This window comes from Rhinolophus sinicus, linkage group LG01 (assembly GCF_036562045.2).
Source record: "Rhinolophus sinicus isolate RSC01 linkage group LG01, ASM3656204v1, whole genome shotgun sequence".
Lineage (NCBI taxonomy): Eukaryota > Metazoa > Chordata > Mammalia > Chiroptera > Rhinolophidae > Rhinolophus > Rhinolophus sinicus.
Genome location: NC_133751.1, coordinates 189029404 through 189049830, shown reverse-complemented (window position 1 = coordinate 189049830; position 20427 = coordinate 189029404). Strand labels below are relative to the sequence as shown.

Here is a 20427-nt window from a genome sequence, read left to right as displayed (position 1 = left end):
CAATAGTGTATGCTTTTAATGCACAGTATTTAAAGGGGGAAAATAATATGCATTATCAAAAAATGTGCACATTTTAAATGTTATTGGACCTCATTATTTCTTAAAGGTCCGCCAGGTCATAAGTATCACACAAATATTACAAAGTTCAGACTATGTTCCTTTCTTAGGAATATCTTCCTTCTCATCCCTTTTATTTTTATTTGACCTCAATTTGTGCTACTAAAATAATCTTCTGTATGAGCATATTAGGGAGGGAAGTGGTAGAATAAGAAGGCAAGTGAAAAGGGGAATGGCTAAAATATTTAATATAAAGGAAATTTAAAAAATTATAATACCACAAGAATAAAATAAATGGTGTACTGATAAAGGGGAAAAGTGATTGGAATATACTGACAGAGGAAGCAAGAAGAGGGAACCATAGCCTAGAATTTTCATGGAGGGGCTATAGTTCAGAGGCAATTAACTTGATCTACATATTCACAGAAAGACAGGAGTAGGGAAAAAAGCAGGCAGTTTTAGAACAGCAGAGCTAAAAATAGGGGGTTCACTGATCTACACAGAACAGTTGACTCCCTTTTCCCCGTGTTTCTCTCACTATCCTTAGCCCTACCACACTACTCCCACAGCATAGAATGATAAGGGGCCAAAATCGACATTAGTACGAGTTGCACATTTTCTTAGGAAATTGCTTAAGAAAGTAATGAAGGTGAACCCCATAAAAAGGAAACAAAATACCCACGCGGGGAAGCGAGTGGAAGTGTCAGGATGACGTTTGGGCAGCAGACCTAGAGAGTAACCCCTCCTAATAGAACTGAAGGGAAGAAGAGCTCCAAGACAATGTGAAAGCCAGGGACGTGGTAGGGGTGGATTTCATTACGTAGGTAATATGACATAATTCAGAGTCTGGAAAAAGTTTAGGACATGATAAAGGAACAGAACATGAGGAAATACAAAGGCAGACAGAAATTTAAAGAAAATTAAAATCTGCATAGAAAAGTCAGTGTCCAAATATTTAAAGAAACAACTCCCATTACAGGAAATCAATGGATTTCAAAGAAAGAATGTTATAGACTCCAGGCAATAGACATAGCAACAATTAAAAGTATAGACATAAGCATACATTTCTTCTTCCTACAGGAAATTACAGATTTAAGTGGAAAATCTGTACCCCCCCCAAAAAAAAATGCTAAAAAGAAGAGAAAATTATTATCTAACCCAATTTTGAGTATTCAGTGGGGGTGTGAAAATAGGATCTATGTATGCACATTCTCTTTTGAGTAGCCTCAAAGCTTTCACATGAAGAAAAAAATATGTATTCACAGAACACTACTTGGCTCTATTAAAAAAACTATCTACATTATCATAGTAATGAAAAAAGAGTTTACCAGTGTTCAATTTTTATTAACAACCTGTGGACAGAGTATGAAAGATTTAAATATTGGTTACAGATTTGAGTGTAAATATTATCAATCTTGAAAAATTCTGAAGTTTAGCTGACAGATTTTAGGAAATGGAAAGGAGAATGAGCTAAAGAAATGGTAAGGAGCTCTAATAGTGCGATCTTCCAAACAAGACAGAAGGTATACTACAGCTCATGAATCTAAACATAGAGGTTTAAGTACAAGGTATGATAAAAAAAACATGGTGAATGTTTACATTTAAAAACATTATTACAGTAAGACACATTGCCATTAATCCCTCAAAATACTCCCCCTCACTTCAATAACATTTATCCCATCATTCTTGCCACTTTCTGAAGCACTTCTGGAAGTCCTCCTTCGTGTCTTTAGTTGCACTGTCCTGGCTGCCTCGATGTCTGAATCGATTCAAAACGTTTACCTTTCATGGTAATTTTGACTTTGGGGAAGAGCCAGAAATAGGATGGTGCCAGATCCAGTGAATTAAGGTGGATGAGGACACATTGTAATGTTTTTGACAGAAATTGCCATATTCCAGAAGCGATATGTGACAGAGCATTGTCATGATGGAGGATGAAGTAAAGACACTCACGAAAAAGGACCTCCACCACCACTTCAGAAAGTGGGAAGAATGATGGGATAAGTGTGTTCGAAGTGGGCGGCAGGGGGAAGGGGTATTTTGGGAGGGATTAATGGCAATGTAAATTTTTTTCTAATTAAATTAATTTTTCTAATTAAATTAATTAATTTTTTTTCTAATTTAAACATTCACCGTATTTTTCTATCACACCTTGTATATTGGTTACTATTCTTTTACTTTATTTACAATGGAGGAAAAAAGATAATGATAGAACTATACAAAGAGCAGAACAAGAAGATTAAAAACTGTAAGTGATCTAAATCTTCAACCAACATAGGAGGGAGTTTATAAATAACATGTGCAGTTGATAAATCAAGAAATAAAATATGAGAATTTAGGAAGAAATAGGAATTAACTGAAAAAAGAAGTGCAAAAGCAAATCTTTAAAGTTAGGTGCCCCTCAAAAGAATAATTTAAGGTAGCTAAGAATGGTGTAAGACAGCTGTAAGCTCTTCTGGGCAATTTCATTTATTTTCTTTTTTTAAAAAATCCATGATCATGTAGAACATCCAAAAATATTTAACAGCAGAAGAATTACATGTCCATCAGAGCAGCAAATGTGAAAGAACGTGGGCAATAAAGGAAGTTTCTAAAATTTCCTGGACCTCTTCCTGAAAACCCTGTAGACCACATCCTGGAAATCCCCTAAATGAGCTGGGAACACGTGTTAGGGGTTCCAATTTCTTCAATAGAGCAGAATGCTCTTGCCATATTACGTGTGTATGTGGTTTGTGTACTTGTATGTGTGTGTAAGTATCTATGTAGAGAGATATATAGATAGAAATATATATATATATATATATATACAGATAAAAATTACATGTATACATGTGTGTGCATGTTTAATAGTGTATTAAAATTACAAATATATATTTACAGTATTAGTATATTTGTATATAAAATAATATGCCTATGAAGGCAACTAAACATATACACTTTTAATATACGAGGTCTGACAATTAAGTTCGCGAACTCATCCTAGAAAAAGTGTTACATACCCCATTGCTAAATATCACTACAGTCATCTTTGAAGTACTCCCCTTGGGAAGCTATGCACTGATGCCAGCACCTAGTTCACCTTTCAAAGTAATTTTGGAACCTTTTTATGGAATGCCCATCAGAGCTGTCATTGTATTACCCTTGATGTTCTGAATATCATCAAAATGTCTTCCTTTCAATATTTCCTTCATCTTCAGGTAAAGAAAGAAGTCACTGGGGACCAGATCAGGTGAGTAGGGAAGGTGTTCCAATAAATTTATTTGTTTACTGGCTAAAAAGTCCCTCACAGACAATGCCATGGGAGCTGGTGCATTGTCGTGATGCAAGAGCCATAAATTGTTGGCGAAAAGTTCAGGTTGTCTAACTTTTTCAGGCAGCCTTTTCAGCACTTCTAAATAGTAAACTTGGTTAACTGTTTAGTTGGTACAAATTCATAATGGATAATCCCTCTGATATCTAAAAGGTTAGCAATATTATTGCAACAAGTTTGCGAACTTAATTGCCACACATCGTATAATATAATATGGTACATAGTTAGGTAAAATAATCACCTACTTATGGAGTCTATGGTTTATGTGTGTATCTCCTACTAAGTTTTATATTCCTCATAAAGGAACTTGTTTCTAAAGCGGAAACTGTTGTTTGAAAAATTAAAAAGAGAGAAAATAGGCTAAGCGTGTAATTCAGTTCTTGGAACAGAGTACAGACTATTAACGTTTTCGTTACCTCCTTCTTATCTATGCTCAGCAACAGTCCACAGGACAGCCCTGCATTATCAAATAACCTAATTTTAGAGAAACAAAATATAATGTACCACCTGCAGATTACAGTGCTATTTCCCTCTGTGTCAATATAACCACAAAACAATGTTATTTGAACTTACATTTCATAATGTAATGTCTGTAAGAATTTTAATTCTCACTCAAATGAATTATGTCTTCCAATTATTTTAGTAATTTAAAATAGAGATGAGCACTGTGCGAAATCCAAGAAATCAAATTTTAAGTTGAAGAATATCATGTCTGATTTATCAATTCCTCCTTCCAAAATAGGGGAATCAAATACTGAACATGAGAACTACACTAATACGTTCTACTTTCTTTAAATAAGAAATTTTACTGCATTTACATCATGTTTCTACTAATTCCTAACCACTTAAAAGTTGAAGAACAATAAATTTCAAAGTTTGGTTTTTGTTAAAAAGAATAAATATATAGGTGGTAAAGATACTTGATTTAAATAATGAATCAAGTAAATATTTACTCATATGAAAATAAGATAAGTGAAAATGGTTAAGTTTCCAAATAATGCATAATATGGTCCCATTGTAAAGGCAATGCCATGGAGCAAAAAAAGTATTTTCAACAAATGGTGCTTAGACAACTGGACATCCACTTCCAAAAAAAAAAAAGTAGACACAGACAGTACATCTTTCACAAAAATTAATACAAAATGGATCACAGCCTTAAATGTAAAACTATAAAACTCCTAAAAGATAACACAGGAGAAAACCTAGATGACCTTGGGTATGGCAATGTCTTTTTAGACAAAACATCAAAGACATGAGCTGTGAAACAAAAAACTGACAAGTTAGATTTCATTAAAAGTAAAAATTTTCACTCTGCAAAAGACAATGCAAAGAGAATAAGACAAGTCACAGACTGGAAAATCTATGCAAAACACACATCTGATAAAGACTGTCTCCAAAATATGCAAAGAACTCTTAAAACTCAGCAATAAGAAACCAAACAACCCAATTAAAAAATGGACCTAAGACATTAAGAGACCTCTCACAAAATAAGATGTACAGATAGCAAATAAGCGTATGAAAAGATGTTCCACATCATGTGTCATCAAGGAAATGCAAATTAAAACAATGAGATCACTACACACCAATTAGAATAGCTGAAATTCAGTACATTGATAACACCAAGTGATTGTGAGGATGTGGAGCAACAGGAACTCTCATTCCTTGCTGGTGGAAATGCAATACGATACAGCTGCTTCGCAAGATATTTTGGCAGTCTCTTAAAAAACTAAATATACTCTTACCATGCAATCCAGCAGATATGTTCCTCGGTACTTACACAAAGAAGTCAAAACTTATGTCCACACAAAAACCTGCACATGAATGTTTATAGCAGCCTTATTTATAATTGCCAAAACTTGGAAGCAACCAAGATGTTCTTCAATAGGTGAATGAAAAATAAATTGTGGTACCTCCAGATAACAAAATATTATTCAGCACTAAAAGAAATTAACTATCAAGCCATGAAAAGACATGGAGGAATCTTGAATGTATACTAGTAAGTAAAAATAAATCCGATCTGAAAAGGCTATATACTATATGGTTGTAACAATGACATTCTGAAAAAGGCAAAAAACTAGAGAGTAAGAAGATCAGTAGTTGCCAGAAGTTTGTGGGGGGGGAGGGGAGGGATGAGTGGGTGGAACACAGTCTTTTTAGGGCAGTGAAAATACTTTGTATGATACTATAATGATGGACACATGTCATTATACATTTGTCTAACCAATATAATGTATGATCCACAGAATGATCCATAATACAAACTACAGACTTTGGTGATTATGATATGCCAAAGTAGGCCCATTTATTTTAAGAACTGTACCATTCTGATGGGGGGTGGTGATAATGGGGAGGCTCTGCATGTTTGGGGTCCAGTTGTATATGGAAAATCTCTGTACCTGCCTCTCAATTTTGCAGTGAACCTAAAACTGCTCTAAAAAAAAATCCTTAAATATTCAGTATATTGTAAATCTCTATTAGAGCCATTAAATGCTAAATTTTCTTAGTTAATATGCTATGTAATTTTGTAACTTTTTTCTGTCTTATAGGTAGTTACCTGAATAGTAAATCTGGTGTTTTACTTACAATTTATTAATTATATATATTAGGATACAATTTATTAATCAGATTAATTTTATTCAATTAAGAAATAATTTAATTACCCCTCCATTAAGATTTTTACCTATGAGAAAAATGAATCACTTAAAATAAAAAAAGAAAAGATACAAAAGAAAAATGTTTTGTTTTGTAAAGATATAGGCTTCAAAGAGAAACTGCCAAAGCCTATAAACATTTTTTGGTAAAGTCGAAACTGTCCCCAGATTCTCAGTTAAGCATACTTTTTACTACATCACAAAATACTCTGCCAACAATGGAACACTGGCATCAGTTACAAATATAGTACAGTAACTGTAAACAAATTAGAACTTGAAGTCCTCACTTACTATTTAGAAAGAACAAGTTCCAACAGTTTATCAGGGGTTATTATTTATTTGATATTAAACCTAACTCAAACTGTCTTGGTTTCCTATTGAAGGCAAAGTGCTTACATTTTTGCATTAGTAGTCTATCACAAGACTGGGAACTTATCACTTTTCTAACACAAAATCACTTTTGTGTCAAATTATCCATGTGATGGTTATAATATCAAAATTAATAGTCTAAGAAAACCATAAAATAAAATTCATATTCAAGATATAATTTAAACTGAAAATAATTTTTATTCATCAAAAACTGAGACTTATAAATATCCTACATTGAAAAAAAGCCTAATTAATTCAAGTACTAGTCTTAAAATTATGAGGAAATTTCCACATAATCTATTCGGATAAACTGGATTAAAAATAAACTACAAATTATCTACAGGTAATTAATTCTAAAAGAAAGCTATTTTTCTCTTGTAATATTCTTATTTTTATAACATATTTTTTGAACTTCAACGTTCTATGAGTATCTGTATATATTATAAAACCAATCAAAATGTATAACACCGATGGAAAGAAGTAAAGAATATTTCCTTTGCCCAAAGAAAATGTAAATGATATAGTGCTATCTGCAAAATACTGTAATTTTAATCATCATCTAGGTTAGAGCCAATTACAGAAAGAAAGAAAAAAGTACACTAAAACCTCATAAATAAACACGCTGTAAAAACTGATTTGAAACCTTAAAGTTACACCGTACTGTTGCTTATATTTGTTGAACTAACGAGTTTTGTTTGGGTGTCCCGATGTGGCTCACTTTTTATTTCTTTAAACATTTCTAAGATTCTGCTTCCCTGTCTTACGTCCGGCTTAAAGTTTAGTCTCCAGATTGCAATTCTGGTTCTGGCATTTTCCATCATTGCAACCCATCTTTTGCATGTGCTTATAGCTCATGTGTGAGTTCAGCTGCTGTCCCTTACTTTTGCCTCCTTTCACTTCCGTTGAGTGTAACAATGCAATAAAATTATGTTTTACGTAGGTTTTGGTTGTTTTTTAGTGGACGAATCCTTCAGAGTATATAGTCATATACATATATATGTATATATATATATATAATATATATATATGACTGCAATCTAAAGTCCAATATTTAAAGTCCAATATTTAATTTTAGCGATTAAGATTCCCATTTGATGTCTTTTGGGAGAATACGAGGAAATAGTAATCTATTTTTAATCTGTGGAGGAAAATCATAACAAATTTAAATGCTTTATTTGCAATTAAAATATTTTATACTCAGTAGATAAACCAGACTCTTGATTAGTTTCATTTGTCCTAGAAAGAATGAAAGACATAGTTTTTAGCCCAATAATGGAAGCGAATGTTTATATTAGAAAATCCATTATGTCCTTTACAATACAACATTAAAACATTAATGGAGAAAATCATCTCAGAAGCAGAAAATTCAATATTCATTCCAGGTAAAAGAAAATCTTAACACTTAAACCATTTATTTATGATTTAAAAATTTAAAAGTAACTCATCATAAAACACAAATAAACAAACTTAGCAATATGGAAGTAACACAACTTTTTTCAACTTAACAAATATTTATCAAAGACTTAACAACAAATATCATTTCTCATGTTGAAACATCAGAAGCAATCCCTTTAAAATCAAGAACAGGATAAAAATGCTATACTGTTTAACCACTCTTTAGAGGTCCTAGACAATGCACAAAGAAAAGAAATACACATACAATTTTCCAGATTTGGAAAAGGCAAATCACAACTATCATCATTCACAGACAATTATCATTTACCAAAAAAAAAAAAAAAAAAAAAAAAACTCCAAAGAAGAACTACAGGCAAACTCTTGAAATAGATAGAGTTTAGCACGGTCAACTTAGAGTAATCGATTTCATATTTATATAACAGCAACTAACAAAACACATTATTCATTTACGCATCCATTCAAATACAAATATTTACGGCATAAGTACTATTTGCCAGTCATGCACTGAGATAAATACTCCTGCTCTCATGAAACTTACATTCTAGTGAAGAGATACAACAAACAAGTTATTAAGTTATTACAATACAGATGTGTAAGAGAAAGATATATAAGACATGTAAGGAGAAAAAAACAAAGCATGGAAGAGGCCCAGGAAGGATCAGGGAATGAAGGGCATCATTAAAACTTAGAGTGGGTGGCTATAGAACATATGTCTAAAAGAAGACACTTGAGTAAACCTGTAAAAGAAGTGAAGGGATGAGCCATTAGGATACGTGAGGGAAAACAACTCAGGCAGAAGAAACCTCAAGTACAAAATCCTGCAGGCAGGAGCCTGCCTGGAGTGTTCTAAGAATTGGTAGGAAGCTACTGTGGCTGCACTGGAATTCAGTATGGGGTAGCAGGCAATAAGGTCAGAGAGGTTAAAAAAAGGCACAATTATGCAGGGCTTCAGAGCCTATGACTTTATTTATAACTCTGAAAAAGACAGGAAGCCACTATAAAGTTTTTAATAGAGAAAAATTATGGACAGAGTTATGTTTTAAGATCACTCTTTCTGCTCTGTTCAAAGGAGACGAAAGGAAAACAAAGACAAATCAAGAGATCGGTTAGGAGGCTACTGCAATAATGTTAGCTACAGATGATGGAGAAAAAAATAAAACGGAGCAATAGTGCTGGTGTTAAGAAAGATAGAAGTATGGATATATCTCAAAACAGAACTACAAGTATTATCATATCTAATCTGAAATGTTAAGAGAGAAATGACTCAAGGAAAACTCCAAAGTATTCTGGCTAACTGGAAGGCTGGAGTTTGCATCACTTAAAGTAAAGAAAATTGTAGGAGATAGCTTTAATAGGGAATTCATATCTAATTGAAGGGGTCAAGGATACAGTTAAATATATAAAACTAAAGTTCAGGAAGGAAATCTCAGTTGAAGATGTAAATTAAGGACTCATTAATGCACTGGTAGTTTAAAGCCATGAGACAGGATGAGACCAGCCAGGGAGTGATGACAGCAAAAAGCGGAGACCCCAGAACTGAGCTGTGTAACACCTCAGCATGCAGAGGTCGGGAAGATGAGATGCAAACAGCCGAGAAAATGAAAACTTATGGCATTTAGTGACAATCATAAGGCCTAAAAAATGACCAGAAAGTGAGTGGCTGAGAACAGATGGAGCACAGGATCGCTAAGACAGAGACTGTCAGGGAACAGAATGAAAGTCTAGTGTGTTAGAAGGATCGAACATCCCTGTGAACATTTAAATAACAACGAAGTTTAGCAGGACTCATACTTTAAAAAATGACAATGTCACAGGACTTCATATTTTAAATTTACCCCCAAACGGCCTGAGAAGTGCCTGCAGTAAAAAGTTACAGTAAGTGGGATAACCTGATGATAGGCGAGTCAAGGCAGGATGAGTTCATGGGGGAGAGGAAACTGAAAGCAGCAATGAGTAGCCAAGGGGACAGTTAGCTCACCTCCCAGCACAGAAGGTGAAGGGAACATTCACAGAAGTTGAAAATATAGAAGATTTTGCTGAGCAATGATCTTGCATTCCAAAGAGTACAGAAAAAAAGCTTTGGGCGTCAGAAAAGATTGGGTCAGAAATGTGATATAAGGAGCCTGCAGGAGGATTAATCAGCATTCTGGAATAAATGATGAACTAGGAGACCTAGACTCCTCAGGCAAAGTAGAAAGATCATGGATCAAGAGTATGAGTGATGAAGAAAGAGAGGACTTGGGGGAGACAGGCCAGGAACATGTGTTGCTCAGAATCTCCCACTTGGCTCCTGCTGAGAGAGTCACGATATTCTGTAGATGGGCAGCCTTATTCTGAGTGTTCGGACACTGTGCTGTGTCCTGCCAGTGGTGTCTTGCAGAGGTGTGGTCTTATTCCAAATCTGTGGGTTCCCTCTCAACTCCTGCTGATGGATGTGTGCAGTTGGACAGACCGATCTTGCACTGAGCTCACAGGCTCCCTCTTGCTTTCTGTTGAAGGAGGTCTCAAAGCCAACAAAGGAAAAAGTTATTTATGTTAACTACTTGCAAGTATCATTTACAATAGTGAAATTATAATGTACTCATAATTGCATTTAACAAAAACATGTACAAGATCTGTGTGGAGAAAAGTATAAAAATGTTATTGAAATATATTAAAGAAAATCTATTAATAAATATATGGGGAGAGAAACCATGTTCATTCACTCATTGAAACACTCAATATCATAAAGATGCCAGTTGTCTCTACATTGATCTATAAAACCACAGCTACTCAAAAAAAAAAAAAAAAAAAAAAAAAAGTCCCAAGAAAAGAATGTTTTTAGGAATTTGGCAGGCCTATTTTAAAATTTATAGTTCTAGAATAGCTAAAACACTTCTGAAGAACAAGTATAAGGTTAAGGAAATTGCCCTAAGATATAGCCAAACTGATTAGAAACTATAATATTTACTGCCACAGGAGTAAACAAACTCACTAATGAAACATAAAAGAAAGTCCAGAAGCAAACCCATGTATACGTGGAAATTAGTTAAATGACAGAGCTGTTACTACAGACCATTGGGGATAAAAAAGAACCATAAATAAACTGTACTAAGAAAAGCAATTACCTGAACAAAACTAAATGAAATTAGATCCCTCCTACACTGCACATTTAAAAAAAAAAAAAATCCCAAGGTCATTAAATATTTAAAATTGGAACGCAAAATTTTATGAAGAGATGTCCAATCCAGACAAAACGGTGTAGGCTATCTTTTCTCCTGCACTTCCCTGCTAAGTGCCACTACAAACCCTGGAAAAAATGCAAAACATAAGCAAAGCAGGACTCCAAAAAGTGGAACTAGGAAGGTAAACTAGGTTAGAGATTCCAGGATTGCAGAGTATCATAGTGGCAGAAGTTTTACCACTCCCTACCCAATGGAAGATAGTGACTCAGTTCTGACCCCTAACCTAGTAATAAAAGGTAATGTGTTCTCTAACCATAATCAAAACAGGAATCACTAACAAAAAGACAACACGAAAATCTCTTAAATACATTAAAATTAAACAACACACTTCTAAATAATCTACGGGTCAAAGAGGAATTCTCAAAGGAAATAAAAAGAAAAATATGTAGAAAGGAATGTACAACATTAAAATGTGTGGGATGAAGCTAAGGCAGTGCTGAAAGGAAAATTTACAGCACTATTATATAATAAAAGAGGAAATGTCTCAAATAACTAAGTTTGTATCTCAAGAAAGTAGAAAAAGAGCACAAGAAACGCAAAGCTAGAAAAATAGTAAAGGAAATAAAGATGAAAGCACAAATCAATGAAATAGAAAAGCAATTCAGAAAATCATGAAACAAAAAGCTAGTTCTTTTTTTAAAAAAATCTATAAAATTGATAAAACTCTATATAGCAAGATTGACAAAAATAAAAAGGGAGAAGGTACAAATAAATATCAAGTATGGATCACAGAATATCACTACAGATCCTGTAGTCGTTAGAAGTATAATAAGGGAATAATATAAACAAGTTCATGCTCACAAATTTAACAATTTAGAAAGGACCAATTCCTGAAAAAACACAAACTACTGAAACTCAATTAAAATGAAATAATCTGAATAGTCTTTTTACCGTTAAAGAAATTAAATTTATAATTTTAAAGCTCCCCAAAAAAGAGCTCCTCAGGCCCAGATGTTTCCATTGGAGAATTCCACCAAATATTTAAAAAAGAATTAGCAATGACTCAGCAATAAGAAGAAAATGAATTGATGATCCATGCAGCACTTTAGATGAATCTAAAGGAATTTTGCCGAGTGCAAAAGTCAAGACTCAAAAGTTAAATACCATGATGTCCATTTAAATAGCAATATTGAAATGACAAAATTATGGAGATATAGCACAGATTAGCAGCTGTCTAAGATTAGAAAATATGAATGTGGGATGTAGGCAAGTGGGTATGGCTATAAAAGGGCAAAAGCAGGGGTCCTTGTATTGATGGAACTATTCCATACCTTGTTTGTATCAATATCTGGATTATGACATTGTACTTCAGCTTTTTAAGATATTACCACTCGAGGGAAACAGATAAAGAGAGCATAAGATGTCTCTGTTTTATTTCTGACAACTGCATGTGAATTTTCAACTGTCTCAAAATAAAAAGTTGTTTTTTAAAAATTGGAGACGTTAGTGGAAAACAGATAATTTTAAATCAATTCTTTAGATTAACTAATAGTCTTGTATAAATGTTAATTTCTTCATTTAAATAATTATATTGTGTTTTTGTAAGAGCACTTCTATGTGTTTAGGAAATACACACTGAAATATTTGGTAAAGGAAAAAATAAATAATAAATGAAAATATACAAGCAACACACTCTGGCCTTGGGATAGGAAAGGATGCCTTAAATAAGTGTCAATAAGCTTCACTGTAAAAGAAAATATTGACAAATTTGACTACATTAAAGTGAATTATTTTTAAGGAGGGCGCAGTTCCCAGTGGCTCATGCGGGGATCGAACCGGCAACCTTGGTATTGTTAGCACCACTCTCTAACCAAAAGAGCCAACCGGCCACCCCTGGGTTACTTTTTTTTAAAAAAAAAAAATATGTATTTCAGGTGTAAAACATGACAAAATGAAGTTTCTTTTTTTTTTTCTTTTAGATGTTTAAAGCAGTTTCTTTATTTCTTTCTTTTGGGGTGACAATTGTTAGTAAAATTACATAGATTTCAGGTGTGCAATTCTGTAATACTATATATCACATTGTGTGTTCACCACCCAGAGTCAGTTCTCCTTCCATCACCATATATTTGACCCTCTTTACCCTCATCTACCATCTCCCTCCCCCCTTACCCTCTGGTAACAACTAAACTATTGTCTGTGCCTATGAGTTTTTGTTTCTTCATTTGTTTGTTTGTCTTGTTCTTTTGTTGCTTTCAGTTTTATATACCACATATCAGTGAAATCATATGGTTCTCTACTTTATCTGTCTGACTTATTTCGCTTAGCATTATAGTCTCAAGATCTATCCATGTGGTCGCAAATGGTACTATTTCATCTTTTCTTATGGCAGAATAGTGTATATATACCACAACTTCTTTATCCATTCATCTACCGAAGGGTACTTTGGTTGTTTCCATGTCCTGGCCACCGTAAATAAAGCTGCAATGAACATTGGAGCACACGTGTCTTTATGGATAAATGTTTTCAGATTTTTTGGGTAGATACCCAGGAGAGAGATTGCTGGGTCATATGGTAATTCTATTCGTAATTTTCTGAGGAACCTCTACACTGCCTTCCATAGCGGCTGCACCAGTCTGCATTCCCAACAACAGTATATGAGGGCTCCTTTTTCTCCACAGCCTCTCCAACACTTGTTACTATTTGTCTTACTGATGATAGCCATTCTAACTGGTGTAAGGTGGTATCTCACTGTGGTTTTTATTTGCATTTCTCTGATGATTAGTGATGTTGAGCACTTTTTCATATGTCTATTGGCCATTTGTATGTCCTATTTGGAGAAATGTCTTTTCAGGTCTTCTGCCCATTTTTTAATTAGACTGTTTGTTTTTTGTTGTTGTTGTTGAGTTTATGAGTTCCTTATATAAAAATGAAGAACTTCTATTCATTAAAAGAGACCAGAAAAAATATAAGTCAGCATAAGTAACAAGATATCTACATTCACAAAATTAGTATCTAAGATACATTGCATATAAAAGATCAACAAACTAATGAAAAATACGGGCCAAATTTATAAACTGACATTTCATAGGTATTAATATATGAATTGCCTATAAACAAAGGAGAACACATTCAATGTAATTATTAATCAGAAAAATGAAAATTAAGACCCAATAGGTAACATATTTCACTCATTAGGTTGGCAAAAATAAAAAAAATAAAAAAGCCCTGATAATACCAAGTACTGGAAAAAATGTAGAGTAATGGAATCTCTGTGTGGGTTTGTAAACACATTCAGCTAATTTGGAAATATGACACTGTCTAGTATAACCCTCATACCCAATGACCCAGCAATTCAACTCCTAGATTAGTATCCTACAGAAATTCTTTCAGATGTGCACCTGGAGACGTACAAGAATATTCATGGCAGAATTGTTTATTAGATCAAGACTTTGGAAACAACCTGAGCATGTATTAATAAAAGAATAGGAAAGTAAATATTTTGAAACAAACTATAACCACAAACAGCAACATGGAAGAATCTCAGAAACAAAACACCAAATGAAAAAATCAAACTATAGAAGACTATGTACATTGTGTATAACTTACATTTATGTTATTTACAGTTATTTAAATATATATGATTAATTTATATTATATATATTTTATTCAAATATACACATAATACATTTAAATAATATATTACTTTTTAAATTGTTGTATATTTAATCCACAAATTCATAATATTTTATAAAGTGTTATTCTGAAATACAGATAATTTAGATATTGATACTGACTAAAGGTAAAATTCTGAACATTTTTTCAATTGTAATTACATTTTTATATTTTCTAAATGATCCATGCTTATGCACAATTCAAAATAAATAGTAAACACCTGAGTATAATTAGTATTCCTTAATTGTTTTATTTTAATTCATATTTACTTCTTTTTTATGTAAACAAGAATATAGTGTAATAATGTAAGTATTTCTATTTATTTAATTTTCTACTAAGAACAGAATTATAAACAAGTTGGCTTAATCCTTACGCATTTAACATGGCAGGATTTTAAGAATACATATTTTGATTAATATATTTCTTCAGGGATTTTTAATGAATTATTTCAACTGTTGAAGATATTCAACATTATTATCAAATTACAGGCATTAAAATTCCCATTTGCACATGGTGATAGACTTTTTAATACCTTCCATATTTCTAAACACTAAAAAATGCAAAACTAATTTCCTTTTTAGCAGCTTTATGTCTGATAAATAGAATGATTTAACATCCTACTTCAATATTCACAATTACTGGCAAAATGTCAACCAGATCCTGGGTTCATGCCAGAATCACAGTGACACTTTATGCAAAAAATAATAATAACTACATAGCAATACTGAAGACTACTGTACAAAATGCAACTGAACTAGCTGTATTAAATGCAGGGATCAGCATGTAAGAGCATTTAATTGACCTTGAAGTGCATCACCATCATGAACAGTGTGTCATAATACATAATACATCGTGATGATACGCACCGTATCATCACTGGCAGATGTCATAACAAAAGTATTAGATAAGATTCTACTTTTTTATTTAGTGAATCAAAATACACAATAGCCCCTAAAGAAGTTGAGAGCTGTGTACAATTTTTATGAACATTAGAATATCAGAATTAGCCACCATAATGCTCTAATTTCCATATCTCTGCTTATAAATAATCTGAATTAGGGAAACTATACCTACAACGATAGAAAGTCATGGCCTAATCATTCAAGCTACTGATAATGAAATGACAAAAAATGGTTAAAAGGAATGAATTTAGAAGTCTTTAACAGACTTCAACTCAGTGTTACCTATATCATATTTCACACAAAAGAATGAAATAGTATTAGTAAGTATTATTTCTCTTCTCGTAAATAATCCTTCCACAGAAACACTATCATTTAGCAAGTATGAATTCTAAATAGGTACTATGCTAAATATATTAAATATATTATTTAATTGAATCGTTACAAAAACCCTTTGTGCATACACATTATTCTTCCCAGTTAAAAAGATGAAAGTATAGAAGTTAAGTAATTAAAGGTTTGTACAAGTAATAAGTGGTAGACTTGGGTTTCAAACACAGATTAGACTTCAAAATAATTCATACTCTAAAACAGCTTCTGCCAAAGTACAAGCTACAGTACATTAATAATGCTATGCTGAAAGAAAAGGATTGTAATAGTTAATTTATGCAAGGATAAGTTATGAAAGCTCTACATTAAGGCTAAAAAAATAATATTCCTTTATTCAATTAACAAAAGACATGTATGTAAAATTTCTAAAGACCAAAAAGAAGTTAAAATAAATGGAAAAACATATGAAAACTCATTCAACAGCTTAATGAGAAAGCAGTTATCTTTATAGCTATATTGGTAGCATAAACTAAGTTTTGAAAGGCCTTTCTTATTTAACATGTATCATTGATTAATAAACGTATAACAAAATGATTTTAAAAGTGTAATCTAAATTATTAATTTCAATTGAAAGCTATTTTTAAGGGGACCATCTAAAGTTTAGCTAAAGTTTTTTTATTAAAATAAACAGAAAAACTGTTGCTAAATCAACTGTTGCCTGGGTAAACAATCTTAAATTTTTAACATGCATAGGCTTTTTAATTGTTCCTTTATGAAGATTTAAAAATGTTTATTTAAGTATGAAAATAATACGAATATTTCCCAAAATATAACATGTATCTGCCAGTTTATTCTATCCTTTAACAACCTTTGAATATTTAAGTTACAAACTTTTTTGAAGATTTTATTGTATATAAGGTGTGATCACAAAATACAGTGAATGTTGAAATTTTTTTAAAAAGTATATGTCTTTCCCAACATGTCCTCTGTTGCTATCCATTTGGAGAAGAAATATCTGTGTCTTCTTGATAATATCTTTACAATACTTTAAAACATAGTTTCTAGCAGAAACATAAATCTGTTTACACGTAAAAGCATAATACTAATCTAGATAGAATTATTTCTAATTTAAAAGAGCATATATATACTCCAACTCATAAGAGATTAAGATTTAGATCAGGCAGTAAAAAGATGGAAGGCATAAATTTGCAATCCTTTATCTTTCTTAATTTTCTCTCCACTTTCTTAAAATACTTTCAATGGTGGTGTTTTTTCACTTTTCCCGCATAATCACTTAGTACGTAGGTCAGAACACAAGGTAAGTGGCAGATTTTTAATACATGAAAATAGGAATGTATAAAAATTGCACTTGTAAGCTCCAAAATTAACTCCTCAAGGAGTCATTAAAGCAGCAGATTTTGAACTACAGTGGATGCCATATTATTCTTTTCCCCTCTGTGCATTGAAAAATAAATTCTACACATAAATATTATCTTTTAAAACTATTCAAATCTATATGGAATTCTTCCATTCTGCTTGTCTTTAATATACTGGTACACTGAAAGCTTCATGTGTATAATCACCATTCAAAGTCTCAATAAAGTAGTAATTTCTTTCTCCTAACTGTGACTAATGCGATTATAAAAAGTATCCAGTTAATTGTGTAATAGCTCTTAGTTCCTTTAGAGGAAAATATCTTTCACAGGTAGAAGGAAATTGTTATAATATATAGTTATTATCTTTACAAAAACTAACCCATTAACTATTTTAGTATCCTGTTGGATCAGTTAAAGACAGAAAACTGCTTTCCCAGTGTTCACAGAAATTGTTTCCTTAATTCAAGAGAAAACAGTTTAAAACATAAAAATTAAATTATAATCTCATATTAACTCAACCTTATAGAAGGGATTTTATCATATTATAGAAATATATAAAGGAATTAATACAGAGTATAAGGAAGCCAGATACCTAACTGGCTTGAGAAGGAAAGATACACAGTTGTCTAAAGAAGACCAGTTTATAGAGGAATGTTTCAGGAAGACATATTCAATGTCGCACAGAGTGGGACTGTTTAGGAGGCTGCTAATAAAAAACTATTGGAACTTAATAAATTCGATAAAGTTAAAGGATATAAAATCAACATACAGAAATCAGTTGTGTTTCTATACACTAACGATGATATGTCTGAAAAAGAAATAAGCAATCCCATTTACAATAGCATCAAAAACAATAAGATACTTAGAAATAAATTTGACCAAGAAGTGAGAGATCTGTACAAATGAAACCTATAAGACACTGATGAAAGAAATTGAAGAAGACACAAATGGAAAGATAACCCATGTTCATCAATCAGAAGAATAATATTGTTAAAATGTCCATACTACAAAAAGCCATCTGAGGAGGACAGACGGTTCCATGACATAACCACTGCCTGACCACTGCTGGACCTGACAGCTAGCTCATGGCCAGAATAGTAATTGCTCCCTAAAATCCCCTCAGAGACTGTCTGATTGACCCCTCCCCTAGTGCGGGGTCCCACAGTGTGGTCTGTGCTGGTTCCTGGAACAGGATGTTGCCCTATCCTGGGCAAGCATGTAGAGCATTTTCCTTTTATCTGGGGTACATCATGTCCCAGTACCCTTCATCCTGCCTTGTCCTATATAATCCTTTTGCACATGGCACACAGCACGGAGAATATCCATGTCATCTTCTAGCCATTGGAGATGTATCTCATATATAAAATAAGTTCCGTTAATAAACACTTAATGTAATGATGGAATTGTCAGTCTCTCACCCTATGAAATCTTACATAACACAGTATATAGATTCAATGCAATCTCTATCAAAATTACAATGGCACTTTTCACAGAAAAAGAACAAAAAAATCCTACAATTTATATAAATGCACAGAACAATCCAAATAGCCAAAGCAATCCCAAGAAAGAAGAGCAAAGCTGGAGACATCACACTCCTGATTTCAAACTATACTGCAAAGCTATAGAAATCAAAACAATCTGATACTGACATAAAAATAGACACATTGACAAATGGAACAGAACAGAGAGCACAGAAATAAACTGCCATACATACAGTCAACAGATATTTGACAGGAGAGCCAGGAATACTTCAATAAATGTTGTTTGGAAAACTGGACAACAACATGTAAGAAAATAAAATTGGACCCCTAACTTATACCATCCACAGATAATAATTTGAAATAGATGAAAGGTTTAACCATAAGACCTGAAACTATAAAACTTCTAGAGAAAACATAGGGAATAAGCTCCATAACATTGGTCTTATCAAATTTTTTTGATATGACACCAAAAGTACAAGCAACAAAATTAAAAGTCAACAAGTGGGACTACATCAAACTAAAAACCTTCTGCACAGCAAAAGAATCAACAAAATTAAAGGCCACCTACAGAATGGGAGAAAATACTTGCAAACCATATTTCTGATAAGGGAGAAATATACAGATATATGGTTTGATATATATATATTAATATTATATACCGTCTTTCAGGAAAACACCAGATAGATAGATAGATAGATAGATAGATAGATAGATAGATAGATAGATAGATAGATAGATAGATATAGATATATAGATACACAGCACACACACACACACACACACACACACACACTCATATACCTCACACAGCTCAATAACAAATTAAAAAAACTCTTATTCAAATAAGGGCAGAGGAATTGAGTAGACATTTCTCCAAAAAAGACTATAAATGGCCAGCGGGTACATGAAAAAATAATGCTCAAGTATCAGGGGTGGATAAGTATCAGGGGAATGCAAATCAAAACCACAATATGGTATCACCTAACACCTGTTGGAATGGCTGTGATCAAGAAGACAAGAGATAACAACACTGGTGAGGAAGTGGAGAAAAGGGAATCCTTGTACACTGTTAGTGGGAATGTAAATTTGTGCAGCTGCTATGGAAAACAGTATGGAAGTCCTTTGAAAACTTAAAAATAGGGCTACTATGTGATCCAACAATCCTACTTTTAGATCTATTTCCAAAAGAAATGAAAACAGCATCTCAAAGAGATGTTCACTGCAACAGTATTCACAATATCCAAGATATGGAAACAACCTATGTGTCAGTGGATGAATTCATAAACAAGATGTGGCACACACATACACACACATACACATACACACACACACACACACACACACACATAAACACACAATGGAATGGAATATTATTCAGCCAAGAGAAACAGCAGGACATCCTGCTCTTTGTGACAACACAGATGGGCCTTTAGGGAATTATGCTAAGTGAGGTTAAATCAGAGAAAGATGAATACCTCATGATCACTTACATGTGAAATCTAAAAAGCCAAACTTTCAGAAACAGAGAGGAAAATGGTGGTTACTGGGGACAGCAGGTGAGTGGGGGATTTGGGGAGATGTTGATCAAAGGCTACAAACTTGCACAAAAAGAAAAAAAATAAAGAAAAGAAAATATTAGTAAAAATGGTTGGTTATTCAGTGAAGGGAGAAAGAATTCACTTTATTCTTCACTTTAGCTCTT

At 32.9% G+C, this 20427-nt stretch overlaps 1 protein-coding gene across 3 annotated transcripts in view; it reads right to left on the bottom strand.

Annotated features, from left to right (window-relative positions):
- Positions 1-20427, bottom strand: part of SPAG16 (sperm associated antigen 16) — a 747944-nt gene that overhangs the window by 670820 nt on the left and 56697 nt on the right. Inside the window, exon 10 of one of the 3 annotated variants that reach the window (XM_074312767.1) lies at positions 7658-10306. The exons of the other annotated variants lie outside the window; for them this stretch is intronic. Within the exon in view, the coding sequence (XP_074168868.1) occupies positions 10106-10306 (201 nt within the window). The 3' untranslated portion in view covers positions 7658-10105. Of the gene's footprint in view, positions 1-7657; positions 10307-20427 lie in introns of those variants that run through there. 3 annotated transcript variants of the gene reach the window in all.